The 16,700-nt window shown below is 45.5% G+C and overlaps 1 protein-coding gene across 2 annotated transcripts in view; it reads right to left on the reverse strand.

The window, feature by feature from the left end:
- The window catches only part of grb2a (growth factor receptor-bound protein 2a), a 52,909-nt gene that overhangs the window by 5,871 nt on the left and 30,338 nt on the right, over positions 1-16,700 (reverse strand). For both annotated transcript variants that reach the window (XM_063201848.1, XM_063201838.1), the window contains exons 2-3: positions 7,012-7,109; positions 593-715 (exon numbers count right to left, since the gene is read on the reverse strand). In XM_063201848.1, coding sequence (XP_063057918.1) covers positions 593-715; positions 7,012-7,109 — 221 coding nt within the window. The remainder of the gene's footprint in view (positions 1-592; positions 716-7,011; positions 7,110-16,700) is intronic.

The following is a 16,700-nucleotide window of genomic DNA, read 5'->3' on the forward strand; positions in this document are numbered from 1 at the left end:
ACCGTGACACAAATGGGCAAAAAACAACATTTGAGGGCTTCAGGGCAGCAACCCCAACATCACTCTCATTCGTAAGCAGACCATTGAGTTCGCGCTCACTTCTGTGTGTGTGTGTGTGTGTGTGTGTGTGTATGTGTGTGTGTGAATGTGTGTATGTGTCCGTGTGTGTGCGCGCTGCACCAATCCTACTCCGTGAGGCCACTGCTATTGGAGCATACCCACATTCTGGGGACCTCGCTCCATGTGGGACCCAAATCCTAGAACCCCACATGTTTTGACCCCTTTTTCTGGGGTAGTTTTGTTGATACTGGTAAAAGTAAAAGTGTACAAATATTTCTTCAATGACTGGTTAAGGTTAGGGATTGTTTTGGGTTGGCCACAGCCACATTCTTTCACTATTGTTAGGGTAAAGATAAATGGAAGGCCCCCACAAAGATGGGGCTGTGTGTGTGTGTGTGTGTGTGTGTGTGTGTGTGTGTGTGTGTGTGTGTGTGTGTGTGTGTGTGTGTGTGTGTGTGTGTGTGTGTGTGTGTGTGTGTGTGTGTGTGTGTGTGTGTGTGTGTGTGTGTGTGTTTTAGCTGCGTGTTCTTACTTGACGGAGAGGCTGAAGTCTCCTGGTGTGCTCTCGCTCTCGCGGATGAGGAAGGCCCCGTCCTGACGCTGCTTGTTGAGCATCTCCTCCGCCTTTGCCCGCGGGATTTTGCCGTAAAACCACCTGACACACACACACACAAACACACACGCACGCACACACGCACGCACACGCACACACACACACACAGTGAGCGGTCATTAATCATAGTGACAACATCAAAAGGCCTCCCTGTTTTCACTAGAGGTCACAAACAGGACGGTAGTATGTGAGCACAAGCGTCAAGTTGACAAGGAGAAGCGAGCGCACACAGTAAATAGCACACATGGGGTTGATTAGCATGGCTGGAGGTGGCCTTGGGAAAGAGGAGTGGCCCTCGGCTGGTGGCGAAGACACAAAAGCAAAAAGAATGGAACTTCGTACTACTCCGCTAGTTATGTCGGATTGCCACAGTTCTAAAGAGAGACAATTAACAGGGTTTAAGTATTCAAGACCAATAAAGGTTTTGGAGCAATGGAGGGTACATATAAGATGAATGGAAGAGGGCTATTGGGCTCATATTAAAGGGTAAGCATTCAAGAATACTAGACTTTCATGTTTTTATTGGATCACCTCTCAAACAGTGGTGTAGTCTACGTAGAACGCAGGTATACGGAGTATACCCACTTCTAAATTTTAGGGGCTTCAGTATACCCACTTAAAATTGATTGATCCATTGTTTAGAATAGCATAAATATATACAGTATACCCACTTCAAAAAATGCTAGAATATACAGTATACCCACTTCAAAAAAGTAGACTACACCACTGCCTCTAAATGTATTGATGAATAGGTAAGAATGTCGGAAACCGCAAACCTGCATAATATTCTTATCCACCTTTTTTTTTACACATATTCATACAATTAAAATTGGTAATGGTGAGCATAGAAATAAATGATAGAAGTCCGCAACACTGTTAATGCTCCCAGTGATTTATTTGCACTGGGATGGCATTGCATTTGCAATGGTGAGCATGGCTCTTAAAAATCCAGGAAGTAATACGCATACTTAGATTTCCCATAAAAAGAAGAAAGCACAGACACCAATTTTTTGCCAGTTATTTAAAAAAACATGGTTGCATAATAGCATTAGCCTGACTGTAGGTCATTTGGAATGTGTGGAAGTGGCCGCCTAGCATTGTGCATGCAAGTATCACCAGAGTCATGGAAACCAAATGCAAATTAGTCATATGGTGGAATGCCTGTTCACAGCATGTTTTTTTCCACCTTACGAGCAGTATAACAACTGATCTACGCCAACGACATTACCCATCCACCCGACTCTGATCCTGGAATTCAAATCTGTGATTAAGTCAGGTAAACGATCTGGATAAGTAGGTAATAGTGGAGAACATGCAACAGTAGGTGCGACATCAGGTGTAGTCATGCTTCAGTGGTTTAGAGAGGAAGAGAAAATGGTGCCAGGGGTGTCGTAGTGGGTGGCTGGGGGATCTGGACAGTAAAGGGGACAGAGATATGAGGGCCGGGGGGGGGCGCTGTGGCGCAGTGCGCTAAGCCCCCCACATTTGGGCTTGCATGCCCATGGGGACCCCGGTTCGAGTCCGGCCGGGGTAATTTCCCGATCCCACCCCGTCCCGATCCCACCCAGTCTCTGTCCCACTCGCTTCCTGTCACCATCTCAGACTGTCCTATCAAATAAAGGCATAAAAGCCCCTAAACATAATAATAATAAAATATGATATGAGGGCCTCTGGTAGAAAAGCAGGTGTCCACGAGGGGGGTTAACTTACGGGGAAACGGGGGGCTGCTTGTGTTCCACATTAGAGCCCAAGATTTGGTGCTACACCCCTGAATGCAACAATTACTGTACATGAGGATGCATCAAAAAGCCCCGAGTTTTGAAAATCCTGCTCTGCTTCTGCAGTAAAATCTTAGCAAATTTGATCCATGTTAAAGGTACACTGTGCAGAAGATCGTCAGAAAAGGTACTGCAACTATGCTGCTCATTGAAACTGGGCTGCCTATTGCCAAATTTGATCTTTATATGAAAGTTTACCAAGTAATAAACAAATATTTCCTAGTATGCTCCAAGTAGTCATTTTTGTAGCTAAAAATGGCTATTTTTGGAAATTCAAAATGGCGGACCATGGAGAAGATCCCCCCTTTCCATGTATGAAAAGTGCAATTTTTCCAGTCATAATGAATACTTAGAATTTGATGGTGGTCGTAAGTATTCATGAAAAAGGTAACATTAGTGAATGGTTAGCATGAATTCTGGAAATAAACAACTAAAAATCTCACACAGTGTCCCTTTAAAGGTCGGCACAATAGGCTTGAAAATGTGAATGCCATTTTCAAGGGGTGTTTGATGCTTCCTACTAGTACTGTACATTTGTGTGTGTGTGTGTGTGTCCCGCTGTGAGTGAGGCATGTGTTCAGCTGGGGAGTGCGGAGGCTACTTACAGAGACAACTAACATACACAGTCTGGACCAGGGAGGGGGGGAGACACTCACCCAATCCACACACTCCTGTCAGTCAACTGTACAGGAAGCATTCTAGAACACGGATCTGGAACTTTACAGTCATAAAGATGGCTGTGTTAGCAGGTTCTGGAATGTTAGCAGAGCTCGGTGGTGGTAGAAGGACATTAGTTGGAATAGTAGTAGTAGCCAACTGCTCCATCTGTCATGCTGGAACTGAAGCTTGACAGTGGAGCCTAGCTTCCCCCCACCAACCAACCAACAAAACACAGGCTGTGCCCAGTGCCTTATCTTTCCGGTTGAGAAACTACCTACCAAGCAGAGCCAAGGGAAATCCATGGGTATCTCCTGCTCTGTAGCGCTGGTTAGGGTTGGCTGGTCGGTCGGCATTACACCACCTTGCTGCAATCTTTTCAAACCTGTACAGCTTCCATTTGCACTTGGACTCAAAGCTACCACATGCATGCAAATTTATTTGCACCCCCTTCTCAGTGGTTCAGTGCTAGGATGGTTGATGCCGTACTTGTTGCAATATTTTATAAACATTACAGTACATTACATTACATTACACTTAGCTGACGCTTTCTTTTCCAAAGCGACTTACTGTTATTCAGATACAGGGTATTGGTTACAGCAGTTTGGGGTTAAGTGCCTTGCTCAAGGGCACTTCAGCCACGGACAGAGGTGTAGGGAGAGGTAAGGGTGTGACTACATTATGGTCTTTTTTCTCCAAAGAGACCTAGTTATTTTAGGTACAGGGTATTATTTTAGGTACAGGGTATTATTTCCAACCACTGGAGGAGTAATGTGCCTCTACCTTACTGGCATGGATGGTTTGGAATTCAAATTAATTTAAATGATAGAGTAAGATCAGACCATCTACCAGCTACGGAGACGGATTCCTCATGGCTTTTGCCAGACTGATTGACTGAGTCAACAGTCGGCTTTTTGCCCAGGCTACTGTAGCGCCCCCGTTGAGAAACACTACGTTAAATACATGGGTGATGGAAATGAGCCCAAGTTGAAAGTACCAGTTGGCCACAAACAAGTGTGTTCAATTTTGGCCGAATATGCCCAGTCTAGCATTAGAGAGCTATTAACATAAATAGGGATGGGACTCGGTGTCTCCAGTCCTCATAAAAAACACATCCATCTATTGTCCATGACAATGTGTAGCCCCTCCAGGAATTGTTCTGATTGGCTGGGGAGTTTCACAGTGGTTTTGGAGGAAGGTTGTGGTTAAGATTATTCAGAATGACTATAATGGCTGGCAGGCCTCGTCTCTGTACGGCTATTACGTGCAACACGGACGGATTTCATTGATAAATGGGGGCCCGGGCGGACTCTTCCAAAAAAGAAGCGCACTCACTGCGAGAAAAGAAGACGACGACGACCGCAGTGCAGTTATGATTCAACGCTGAGCGAGTGGAGCAAACATATCACTTCAAAGTCACCACCAAAAGCTCTGCCCGTTAGTTCAGTGGCAGCCAGGGCCACTGACAGCTTTGGCCAGGCCCAGGACAAAATCAACTAAATGGGCCCCTGACCCAATACATGTAATGTAATGAGGACCCAATTCTGGGGCCCCTATCTCTCTGGGCCCGGGACAACATATCCCTTTGTCCCCCCATGTCAGCTTCCCTAGCGCCAGCACATCCAAGAAGTTGGAAAAAAACAAGTAAAGTACAAGGCTGCCATGGGTGGATGAATGGAGTTTCCATTTCGGTGACACGAAAAGAGAGACGGCCAATTCTTGAAACAGGCCCGGGTTTCTATTTCCATGTATATAGTTCATGCTAAGGACAGAAGGGTGAGTGGGTCTATATAGGGGTAGTAATAGTGGTGGTGGCATGGCTGGATTGGCCATAATACATACAGGGCATTTGCCCGGTGGACTGTTGATGATTTTAGCCTGCTCCTCCCCTCAATGTCAGGGTTTCCCTCAACACTTTAATGCTAAGGTGGCCACTTTGAGAAGAAGCACCTACCACCTTGAGTAGGTCCCCTGAAAAGATACAGATTTCATGCTGTGAATGGAATTTCTAAAGTTGCTTAACCATTTATTTTTTTTACGCCCCACCACCTTGACTAACAAAAATTCTGCGGGAAATGTAGTGTTATCAGTCCTCACTCACGCTGCCACATCTGACCTCTCCAAGTCAAATGTAAATATTCATTTGGGCTGTTGAGGTCAAAATAGCTCAAAATAGAAGACAAAAAAAATTGTCACAGACTTCATTGACTCTCTCAATGCCTGGCAGACCTAGCCTGGGAACTCCCATACTGCCTTTAGTTCTACACAATCGTTTCGATCTGAAAGACACATCTCACTTGTGATTAGGTCTGGTGTTAACCAGGCAATTGCAGACCTGGTCTTGGCTGAAAATGCCCGGCCTGATTTTTATGTCCACCACCACAGCCCTGGGTGGTGGGGGTGATGTGGTTGCCTGATTCAGCAAAAAGCCTCTGCACGCAAGCCCACATGATTTGGGGCCTTAAACCCAAGATAGGGGGGTAGCACAGACGGGGAGCCAAACCCCAAAAACCATGGACCAAAAGGGGGGGGGGGGGGGATGAGGAAGAAGAAGAAGGGGGAAAAAAGGAACACGCTTCTGATCCATTTCTTTACCGTACATGGCATATCATTTGAGAGAGGGATGATTTTTGGCTGCATGTTCCTATTACAAACAGGCAGGCAAGCAAGTCTTCTTTCTCTCTCAGTTTATAATGACAAACTGGCACTGGAGCCACATGTTTTTTTCCTGTGGCCTAGAGTAAACGGATGGACTGACCAAGCAGAGAGAGAGAGAGAGAGAGAGAGAGAGAGAGAGAGAGAGAGAGAGAGAGAGAGAGAGAGAGAGAGAGAGAGAGAGAGAGAGACAGAGACAGAGAGAGAGAGAGAGAGAGAAAGAGAAATGGACTGACCAAGCGGGGAGAGAGAGAGAGAGAGAGAGAGAGAGAGAGAGAGAGAGAGAGAGAGAGAGAGAGAGAGAGAGAGAGAGAGGTAGAGTCGACCAAAGCACTGATGATGGACAAGAGGAAAAGGGAGCAGCCGCCAGCGGTGAAGTATTTTATTACTGCTGTTGGTGCTGTGCTTTAGAGGGACAAGAAGAAACGTATGGATGGTGGTGCTGTAGTGGATCATGCATTGATTTTATATTAGTAGAACCGTTGAATTAAGAATAGAAATTTGGCATACAGTTCTAATATACAATCAATGAATTGTACAATGAATGAGCAGCTATGCTTGCCCATGGGGATCCGGTCCTTTTCCAACTCTACCCCATCTCTCTCCTGCTCGTTTCTTGACATAATCTTCACGGTAGGGACACATACACACGAATTTGTGAACTTTGCCATTCATTCTTATGAGAGAGGTGAAGGCAAGTGATGGCAAGCGAAAGCAAGCGAACAGGGGCGAAGCGAAGCGAAATTATTAAAGAAAGTTTAATGTTATGCAAATGAGGAGCGAATTCGCCTGCCACGGCCCAATCAAATCAACAACATAACTGATCCATTCCATTTGATGCGCCGCGACGACCTGATGACGGTTGGATTTCGCCTCTCTTCGCTTCGCTTGCTTCGCCTCCTATGTGTCCCTACCGTCACTGTTCTACAATCATTACCTAGGGTGAGCGGTTAGGGCATCAGAATTGTAACCCAAAAGGTTGCCGGTTCAACTCCCGACCCACCAAGTTGGTGGTAGGAGTAATTAACCAGTGCTCTCCAGTCTCCACCATCCTCCTCCATGACTGAGGTACTCTGAGCATGGTGCGTCACCATTGGGGGCTTAAATGCAATTTCGTAGTGTGGAGCATACACTTGTGTGCTGCATAGTGCTGTGTGTCACAATGACAATGGGAGTAGGAGTTTCCCTGGTGGGCTTTTATCATTAGAGGTATAAATGCACGTAAAGATTTTCTTTAAAGAAACTTACGGATGGGGCTTCATCTCGATATAGTTCTTTGGGATGAAGCCTTCTCTTCCATTGACCTCTGCCTTGTACCAGTTCTGGTCACATTCTTCATTTAAAACCTAGAAAAATACAGAAAGAAAACATTAGGTTAGGCTAGCGGCGCAGAGCCAAGAGAAGGCAACCATCAAGTCATTGGCAATATTGGAGAAAAACAAAAACCATCAGAGATGGTGGGAAGACAAACATGCAAGAAAAACACTAGGGGAGCAACAACAACAAAGATGACACATTTATTGACCACCCACAAAAACGTCAAAACATTCTCTTCTGACAGGTCTCCACAGACGAGATCACGAGGAGGCACGGTCAGAGCTCGTAAAAAAAAGAGAGAGAGACAATGTTACTGGCCTAGATACACAGAGGAAGAGAGCTAGCACAGACCAAAGCTTCTCCATCAGGAAACAAGCGTGCAATATCCTTCCTGAGAGCGGAGCGAGGGAAGCAGAGAGAGAGAGAGAGAGAGAGAGAGATAGCGAGAGAGAGGGCGAGAGAGAGGGCAAGAGAGAGAGAAGGAGAGAGAGAAAGAGAGAGAGAGAAAGAGAGAGAGAGAAAGAAAGATATAAAGAGAAAGAAAAAAGAAAACGAGAAAGCAAGAGAGAGAGAAAGAAAAAGAAAGGAAAAAAAGAAATAAAGAAAGGAAGAGTGAGAGAGAGGGGGAGAGAAAGAAAGAAAGAGAGAAAAAGAGAGAAAGAAAGTTCAAAAAAGAAAGAAAGAAAGGAAGAAAGAAAGGGAGAGAGAGAGAGAGAGAGAGAGAGAGAGAGAGAGAGAGAGAGAGAGAGAGAGAAAGAAAAAGAGAAAAAGAGAGAGAGAGAGAAAGAAAGAGAGAGAGAGAGAGAGAGCGCTGAGCGGGCACAGCAGGCGCACATGCTTGGCATCTCCATGGTGAAGTCACGCTTTCAGACAACACCACCGGCGACTAACCGCGAGCCCGCCGCCCAGTCAGATACAGCTAAGCACCACCACTATTTTAGAGGCACAAAATGACCCAGTCAATACTGTGACACTCACAGAGCACTGAACAAAAGCTTACTGGCAGACATACTGCCAGTATATATATACATTTGAGAGGGGGGAAAAAGCCTGGGTGACATTTCAACAGAGCTTTGTTGGGGACTAAGATGTGAGAAAGAAACAGTGTGTGTGTGTGTGTGTGTGTGTGTGTGTGTGTGTGTGTGTGTGTGTGTGTGTGTGTGTGTGTGTGTGTGTTTTAGAGAGAGAGAGAGAGAGAGAGAGAGAGAGAGAGAGAGAGAGAGAGAGAGAGAGAGAGAGAGAGAGAGAGAGAGAGAGAGACAGAGAGAGAGAGAGAGACAGAGAGAGAGAGAGAGAGAGTGTGTGTGTGTGTGTGTGTGTGTGTGTGTGTGTGTGTGTGTGTGTGTGTGTGTGTGTGTGTGTGTTTTAGAGTGAGTGAGTGAGTGAGTGAGTGAGTGAGTGAGTGAGTGAGTGAGTGAGTGAGTGAGTGAGTGAGTGAGTGAGTGAGTGAGTGAGTGAGTGAGTGAGTGAGTGAGTGAGTGTGTGAGTGAGTGAGTGTGTGTGTGTGTGTGTGTGTGTGTGTGTGTGTGTGTGTGTGTGTGTGTTTTGGAGAGTGTGTGCGTGTATGTGTGTGTGTGTGTGTGTGTGTGTGTTTTGGAGAGTGTGTGCGTGTATGTGTGTGTGTGCGTGTGTGTTTTAGAGAGTGTGTGTATGTGTGTGTTAGAGTGTGTGTTTTAGAGAGTGTGTGTGTGTATGTGTGTGTTAGAGAGAGAGAGAGAGAGAGAGAGAGAGAGAGAGAGAGAGAGAGAGAGAGAGAGAGAGCGAGAGAGAGACTGTGTGTGTGTGTGTGTGTGTGTGTGTGTGTGTGTGTGTGTGTGTGTGTGTGTGTGTGTGTGTGTAGGGACAGTAGATGCAGTATGCCTGGGACCAGATGCAGCTCCTGTCGGTTCTAAATACAAGGTTGCATGGTGTGTGTGTGTGTGTGTGTGTGTGTGTGCGTGCGTGCGTGCGCGCGTGCGTGCGTGCGCGTGTGCGTGCGTGCGTGCGTGCGTGCGTGCGCGTGTGCGCGTGTGCGTGCGTGCGTGCGTGCGTGCGTGCGTGCGTGCGTGGTGCAGCTCCTGACACCGTGGCGTGCCCATCTGTGTTTCCTCTCCCCCAGGCCAGGTGGACGGGACGCACACACCCAACTCGAGCAGGAAGAGCCACAGAGAACATTCACCAATGACGACCACAAAACCCAGACCAGTGCAAATTAAAGAAATCCCAACATTTACTGTATAATCCACTACACTGAAAGTGTCAGTCAGACACACGGTACAAACTATCAGAAGCAGACGTGGACAAATGGTGAGGGAGTCTTGGAATTGCTAGGGTCACAAGTTTGAATCTCATATCATCTAAGTGCCCTTGAGAAAGGCACCCAAACCTCACACTTAAGGCACCAAACCTCACACTTAAGGCACCAAACCTCACACTTAAGGCACCAAACCTCACACTTAAGGCACCAAACCTCATCCTTGCTCTAGTCACTGTAGTCACTACAGTGAAGTCTAACAGTGCGGCACCTAAGTACTGTAATTGTAAATCACTTTGGATAAAGGCTTCAGTTGTGTGTAGAATCACAGTGAGGCCGCGTGAAACACTTTCCATCTTGTCCAGACAGACAGACAGACAACACAGAGAGAGAGAGAGAGAGAGAGAGAGAGAGAGAGAGAGAGAGAGAGAGAGAGAGAGAGAGAGAGAGAGAGAGAGAGAGAGAGAGAGAGAGAGAGAGAGAGAGGGAGAGAGAGAGAGAGAGAGAGAGAGAGAGGGAGAGAGGACAGAGATGTACGTTCTGCCTCTAGAAAGAAAGAAAGAAAGAAAGAAAAAAGAAAGAAAGAAAGAAAGAAAGTGCAAAGGAAGAAGCCTTCCCCTCTGTGTCCCTCCACAGTCATGGGCCAGCATTCAGTAAACAACCATTAATCTTCCTATTCCACCGCCACCCCACAGCCCACCCCATCCCATCCCATCAGAGCCGCCCAGTCTTGGCGCCTTCTCTGCCGGGCGACAATGTCAGAAGAGGAGGCTCCCTCTGTAAACATCCAGAGGGTTGGTGAGACAATGCGAACAGTGACACAGTGCTCATAGCAAAAATAGACATCCCTTAGTGTGACCTAGTATGTTCAATGGATGACTCCATGGTCCTCCCATTTCCATACATGACATGCATCCATACATGTGGGTCGTTAGAAAACTGAATGAATGATGTTGATGGTGGGGTGCTTGCGTAAAAAGGAAATGCTTGGGAAACTAGTGCAGTCTAAATATATCGATATTTCTGTCTCTGGCGCAGCAGGTACAAGACAATGCTCAATGCATTACTCCGTGGTTCACACTCTCATACATCACATGGCTTGTTTGAAACTGAATGATGTTGTGTGGTGTGGCGTTTGCGTAAAAGGAAATTCTTGAGAAACTAGCACAGTCTAAATATATACGTTTTTTTCTGTTTCTTGCGCAGCAGGTACAAAACAATGCTCAATGTATGGTCAATATGTGCATGCCAGTGACTTGCTAGAATCTGAATGGTGTGTGTGTGTGTGTGTGTGTGTGTGCGTGTGCGTGTGCGTGTGCGTGTGCGTGCGCGTGTGTGTGTGTGTGTGTGTGTGTGTGTGTGTGTGCGTGTGCGTGTGTGTGCGTGTGTGTGTGTGCGCGTGTGCGTGCGTGGTGGGGGGTTGTAGGAAATGCTTAGGAAACTGGTGCAGTCTAAATATATCATTCCTTCTGTCTTTGGTCACAGCAGGTACATATGTACAAGACTAAACAATACAATCAATATTGGTCTGTTTCGCTTCCTCATGGTTTTTTTTTTTTTTCATTTTTCAGCAAAGGAGCTTCACGTTACAGACAATGGTATAGTATGGTCAGAGAAACTGGATAATACTCCTAGAATTTCTGGTATGGTGTTACATTTCATAAACAGATATCTTCCGACATACAGTAAATGTATAATCTTCACCTAATAGGAAACAAACACACTGGACGTTGGTAAAGACTGGATAAATCTCTCTACAAAAAGTCTGTCTAATTATGACCTAGTAGTGGGTAAAAAGCAGATGTAAGATAAAAAGTATGGGTCATTCCACGTGAAAAACAGACACTTTGGGACCCGACCGACACAAATTTCAATCATACTTGCTGTGCCTGTTTATTAGCAAGGTAGCACCCCAGAACTGCATTTGTGTGAATCTGACACCAATATTAAGGGAGAAACAGACTAGCAAAGGTTTACATATGAGGGTAGGACACTATACATTCAGCCTTGATTATACCAGTCAGTGTAAGTCACAAAAAGATGTCTGAGGTGTTGTTTGAAAGCTCTTTTCTGTCTCTACAAATTACACAAGCAGCATGGAATACAACAACCTTCATAATATGAATTATGATACATTGAAAAATTAAAAATTTAATATCAAAAAACATATATATTTTTAAATGGCCGGTGTCTTGTCTAAACATAACCTGTAAGGTCATAAACAACACCTGAAAATGGGGTGCCTTTGACCCATAGAACACAGTTGGCTGCAGCAATCCATCTGACGTTTTAGTAGTAGCATGCGTCAGGATGGTGCAACCACAGCTAATGGCACTATTGCATGTATGGATTAAATTTGTTTTTGTTTGTTTTCAGTGGATTACCTAAGAAGCATGTTGTTCATCATACGATAATCAACAATTACTAATCAACTTATGGACATTAGCTCTGGCTGTATCACTGTCTGAGCCCAAAAAACACCATTGACCCACATAACACACGTTTTCTGCAGCAATCCATCTGGCTTTAAGTGAATAACAATTTTATTCAACATACAACAGAATAATAATGTAATAGCAGTGCGGCCTATCCAATCATACCACAAATATTTCAGCAATGTCTGCTTTGTTTACCACAATATGTCCGTAATATGTGCTTTGTATCCACTTCCACCGCAATATTTCAGCTATGTGGCTTAGCCTAGAATGAAGCTCCCTCTTGACTTTGTTTTCCAGTGTCTCTGAAGAGCTTATAATAATTTATTACCAAACACTCCCCAAAAACTCCTCATGAAGAAGAGGTTTCTTCCTCCTAACCACAATACTCAATTGCTCCCTCCTATTATCCCCGGAAATGACTTAGGCCCCAGCAGACAAATCCTGATTTTCTTTTTGTCTTTTTCTATCAATCACACGACTTCTTCATGAGAGCAGTATTGAATTGGAGGAAATGCATGTAGTGTAGGAAGGAGACTGCTGTGGTTCAGTTAAGTAGACCCAAATCTCCGGAGGAGGAATAGAGCATGATGGAAGAAATCTCCACGCAAACTCCATGCCCCAGTTTCTTCTTTCAAGAAAATCTGCTCAGCTTCACACGAAGGGGGTTTTAAGAAGGGATAAACAAACAAACAAACAGCAAAAAAAGAAGATGCTGCTGTGTGTGTGTGTGTGTGTGTGTGTGTGTGTGTGTGTGTGTGTGTGTGTGTGTGTGTGTGTGTGTGTGTGTGTGTGTGTGTGTGTGTGTGTGTGTGTGTGTGTGTGTGTGTGTGTGTGTGTGTGTGTGTGTGTGTTGGACGGGATGGGGGGTGATTAAAAGATGCATTGGACGCCTCACAGCAGTGTCTCTTCTGGCAGAAGGGAGGGAACGTGGGAAGAAGAGGGGGATGGATCAGCCTTGGAAAAATACCCTCCCAAACCCAACACCACACAGACAGACAGACAGACAGACAGGCAGGCAGACAGGCAGACAGACAGACAGAGACGGAGACGGAGACAGAGACGGAGAGGCAGAGCAAGAGACAGACAAAAGATGGACACAGAGAGGAAGTCCAAGAGACAAAAAGCCAGAGAGAGAGAGAGAGAGAGAGAGAGAGAGAGACAGAGAGAGAGAGAGAGAGAGAGAGAGAGAGAGAGAGAGAGAGACAGAGAGAGAGAGAGAGAGAGACAGACAGACAGACAGACAGAGAGAGAGAGGCAAGAGACAGAAAGAGATGCAAGCCAAGAGACAGACAAACATAGAGGCAGGCCAGAAGACAGATACTAGACAGAGAAAGGGTAAGGGTAAGAGACACACCGGCTGAGAGAGAGAGGCAAGGGAAGAGGGAAACGCCGCCTGACAGAGAGAGGCAGGGGGAGAGGGCAACAGGCAGAGACTGGCAGAGGAGACGGAGCTAAGAAGGCTTGCCCAGAAAGATGCCAGGCTGGGCTGCTCCAATATTCATAGACCTGTGCCCTCCCGCACCATGCCGTCTCCCAGGAAATCCACTGTTGCTAGGCAGTCACTAACACGGAAGGGGAGCCATTGGTGTGCGCATGTGCAGGGATGCTGACAGGGGGGGGACAGGGGGGGACAGGGGGGGTCACTTGTCCCGGGCCCAAGGAGAGTGGAGGCCCAGAATTTGGTCCTTATTACGCTGCATGTGTTGGGTGAGGGGGCCCTTCACATGGCTTTGTCCCGGGCCCAGCCAAAGCTGTCAGCAGCCCTGCGTATGTGGAGGCACTATGCATGCAGAGAGCCGATGAAGCAATAGCGGGTCACTTGCCGAGTGATGGATGGATGGATATTAATGGAAATATCATTTAAAATGGATTCAGGATTAAAATGATCACTACTTTATTTATAATGTTAAATTAATAATCTACTTCTCTGAAGATGTTTTGGGGGGTTTGAAGTTTTAAAAATTAGAATGGGTATGAAGAATTTCACATGCATGCGAAATATAGTATTCTACATGCACCGACTGTGTGCAGTGCACACGTGCATGCTGCTCTCACACAAAGAATCATGAGCAGCTCACATACACATTTTTCTCACTCAGATGATAGTTTAGCCAACTACATGACACGTGGATAGTTATTGAATTACACATGCTCTGCAAACAGCATGGCCTGTCTAAAGTCACACGACAAACTTCCAATCACACATCTGTGCATTCAAAATAAAGAGTTGTAATACCTTCTGCTATATTTTATTACTGCTACTAATAGAAGATGTCAAGTCAAAAAGTACCCCAATATAGACTTCCCTACAGCTCATAATGATGTGCTAGGCCTATTTAGACCTCTCGAGCCACCTGAGACTGGATTTTTGTCACATCATCTTGAACCTTTTCTATAATTCATCATCTTGGAACACTTGCATTTAATTTGGAGGTCGTCACACAGAGGATTCAGGTTTTTTTTTTTATTTGGGCGAGCCAGGAGGTCCTCACCCTAAGTACTTTAAAATTGCACATAATGAGAACATCTCTTCAAAATGAAGACTCATCTCTTGAGTCGGGCCTCAAAGGAAAGAAACCTGAAAAGAGTTCCGTTTTAGGCTAATCCTTCTGGGGCTGCTTCTTAAAGGTGGATGGACACGCAGCCCAAATTGAAGCTAAGTTACATCATGAGTTCGCAGTAACTCCAAAGATGTGTGTTGGCACAGATTGTATCACTCCTAAAATGTTGTTTTAATCTTTAATCATTTATGTTGATATGGACCACAAGATACTAACACAGATTAAAAATTCTGAGAGATGTTTGCTGTTATCTACGGTAGTATTTCAGAATAGCATTTCTGAGAAAAAGGATTACAAGGAATTGGTGATATTTATAGTGGGCATGATAATGGCAATGTTTGGGATCGAGTATAAAAATCATATAATACCTCGAAAGTATTCTCAGAATTTATCTTTTCATTTCGTAAGCATTGAGTTTTCCTTCTTGGAAAATCAATTTGAGAGCAGAACTGCTGTTCAGTGTGACTGCCCCTTCTGCCATCTTGCAAATAATATGCCCATAACTGCTGCTAGCACTGACAGACTGCCATCACACAAGATTAGTCCAAATCTACCCTCTAGTACCCCCCTGGGTGGGTCAGGTCATTATCGTGAGTGTCTGATCCTGATGTGGGGCAGCCGTGGCCTAGTGGTTCAGGAGTTGGGCTTTAGTTCAGAGGGTTGAAGGAACGAATCCCACCCTTCCACTCCCTATCGCTGAGGTGCAACCCCAGACTACTCCAGGGACTGTAACCAATACCCTGTACTGAAAATAACTGTAAGTCCCTTTGGATAAAAGCATCAGCTAAGTGTAATGCAGTGACGTAAGGACAATGCTTGGAAAGTGTATTGGAAATGATTTAGTCCCCATAGTCTCATATTTCGATAGGATTACCTTCTCCTTGGAAACATCCATTTCATTCCATTCCATTCCATTGCCCCCTTCTGTCTTTTTTTTACCAACAATATCATAACTGATCATAACGGCTCCTAGCATTGTCACAGTGTCACACAAGCTTTAGTGAAAATCCATTACCCTCCATTAGCCCCCTGGGGCGGGTTAGGTCAGGTCAGGTCATTATTACGATAAGTGTCTGCTGCCGTAGTACTGTACAGCTTATCACAATGAACTCAGCGTGACCTTTTAAAAGCTGAATTTAAATGCAGACATCAGTAGCCACTAGCCAGCCAGACAGACAGCCAGACAAGTGCTGCATATGATTTACTCTTGTTGCCAGGGCCGGACTAATGCACAGGCTAGATATGGCTGCAGCCTAGGGGGCCCCACCTGCCAGAGGGCCCCCCCGATTGGCCAAAAGTCAAAAATTGCAGTTAATTTTGATGATCTTATCTTGTAATTATGACACAGTTTATGTAATTCCGTCATGAAATTTGCCTTCCAGGGGGCCCACAGCAATCTGAAGCCTACAGTAGGGGCCCAGGTCTATCTTTATCCAGCCCTGCTCGTTGCCCTCGGGCACGGAGCAGACAGCTACTAGACAGATGCCATCAGGAGGACATCAAACGTGTCAAAACATACGGCTACAAATCAGAGCCCTGTGTCAGTCTATGAGTCAGTGTGCGGCTGCGGCATGTGCTTTTATCTATTGTATCAGAAAGTGTGTGTGTGTGTGTGTGTGTGTGTGTGTGTGTGTGTGTGTGTGTGTGTGTGTGTGTGTGTGTGTGTGTGTGTGTGTGTGTGTGTGTCTGGTGTAACACTGGACTATCAGCTCCATCACAGATATTTAAAAGGCTTGTGCTGAAAGATTAATTGCTTATATCCAAGCGAGGAATTATGAAATTAAGCTTCACAAAAGCACATCTGGCCTTGTTTACTTCACACCACAATCCCCAAATCAGTGGTGTGCGTGTCTATATGGGCAAACATTTTGGAATATTGGCATATGATATACACGGTAGAAAACGTTGGGTTACGGATGTAACCTTGGTTCTGTGAAGGAAAGAAAGGCTGCCAGACGGCTAGCCCAAGGGGCTGGAATATAATCCACGCATGCGCGAGTTCTGAGGTACACTTATATCAAAACTTCATCACGTGAGTATGCCGCGCTACTGTACACAGTATATAAGTCCCAGCGCGGCATACTTCGTCCTCATAAAAATCCTGAACGCGAAGTCCAGAGCGACGACGAAGTCTGGCAGCCTTTCTTTCCTTCACAGAACCAAGGTTACATCCGTAACCCAACGTTCTGTTTCACTCAAGAAAGGCTGCCAGACGGCTAGCCCAAGGGGCTGGAATATGTATGCCCAAACGTCGCGGCGGACAACCATACGACAATTGAATAAAGACACTGGACAATGCAAGAGTTAAAAACCCTTATTGAATGTCCACATGCCAACAGGGCTAGAGTGACTGGTTAACAGAACTCAAGGTAAACGCAGTCGAATATG

The sequence above is a fragment of the Engraulis encrasicolus genome, chromosome 1 (assembly GCF_034702125.1).
Source record: "Engraulis encrasicolus isolate BLACKSEA-1 chromosome 1, IST_EnEncr_1.0, whole genome shotgun sequence".
Taxonomy (NCBI): domain Eukaryota; kingdom Metazoa; phylum Chordata; class Actinopteri; order Clupeiformes; family Engraulidae; genus Engraulis; species Engraulis encrasicolus.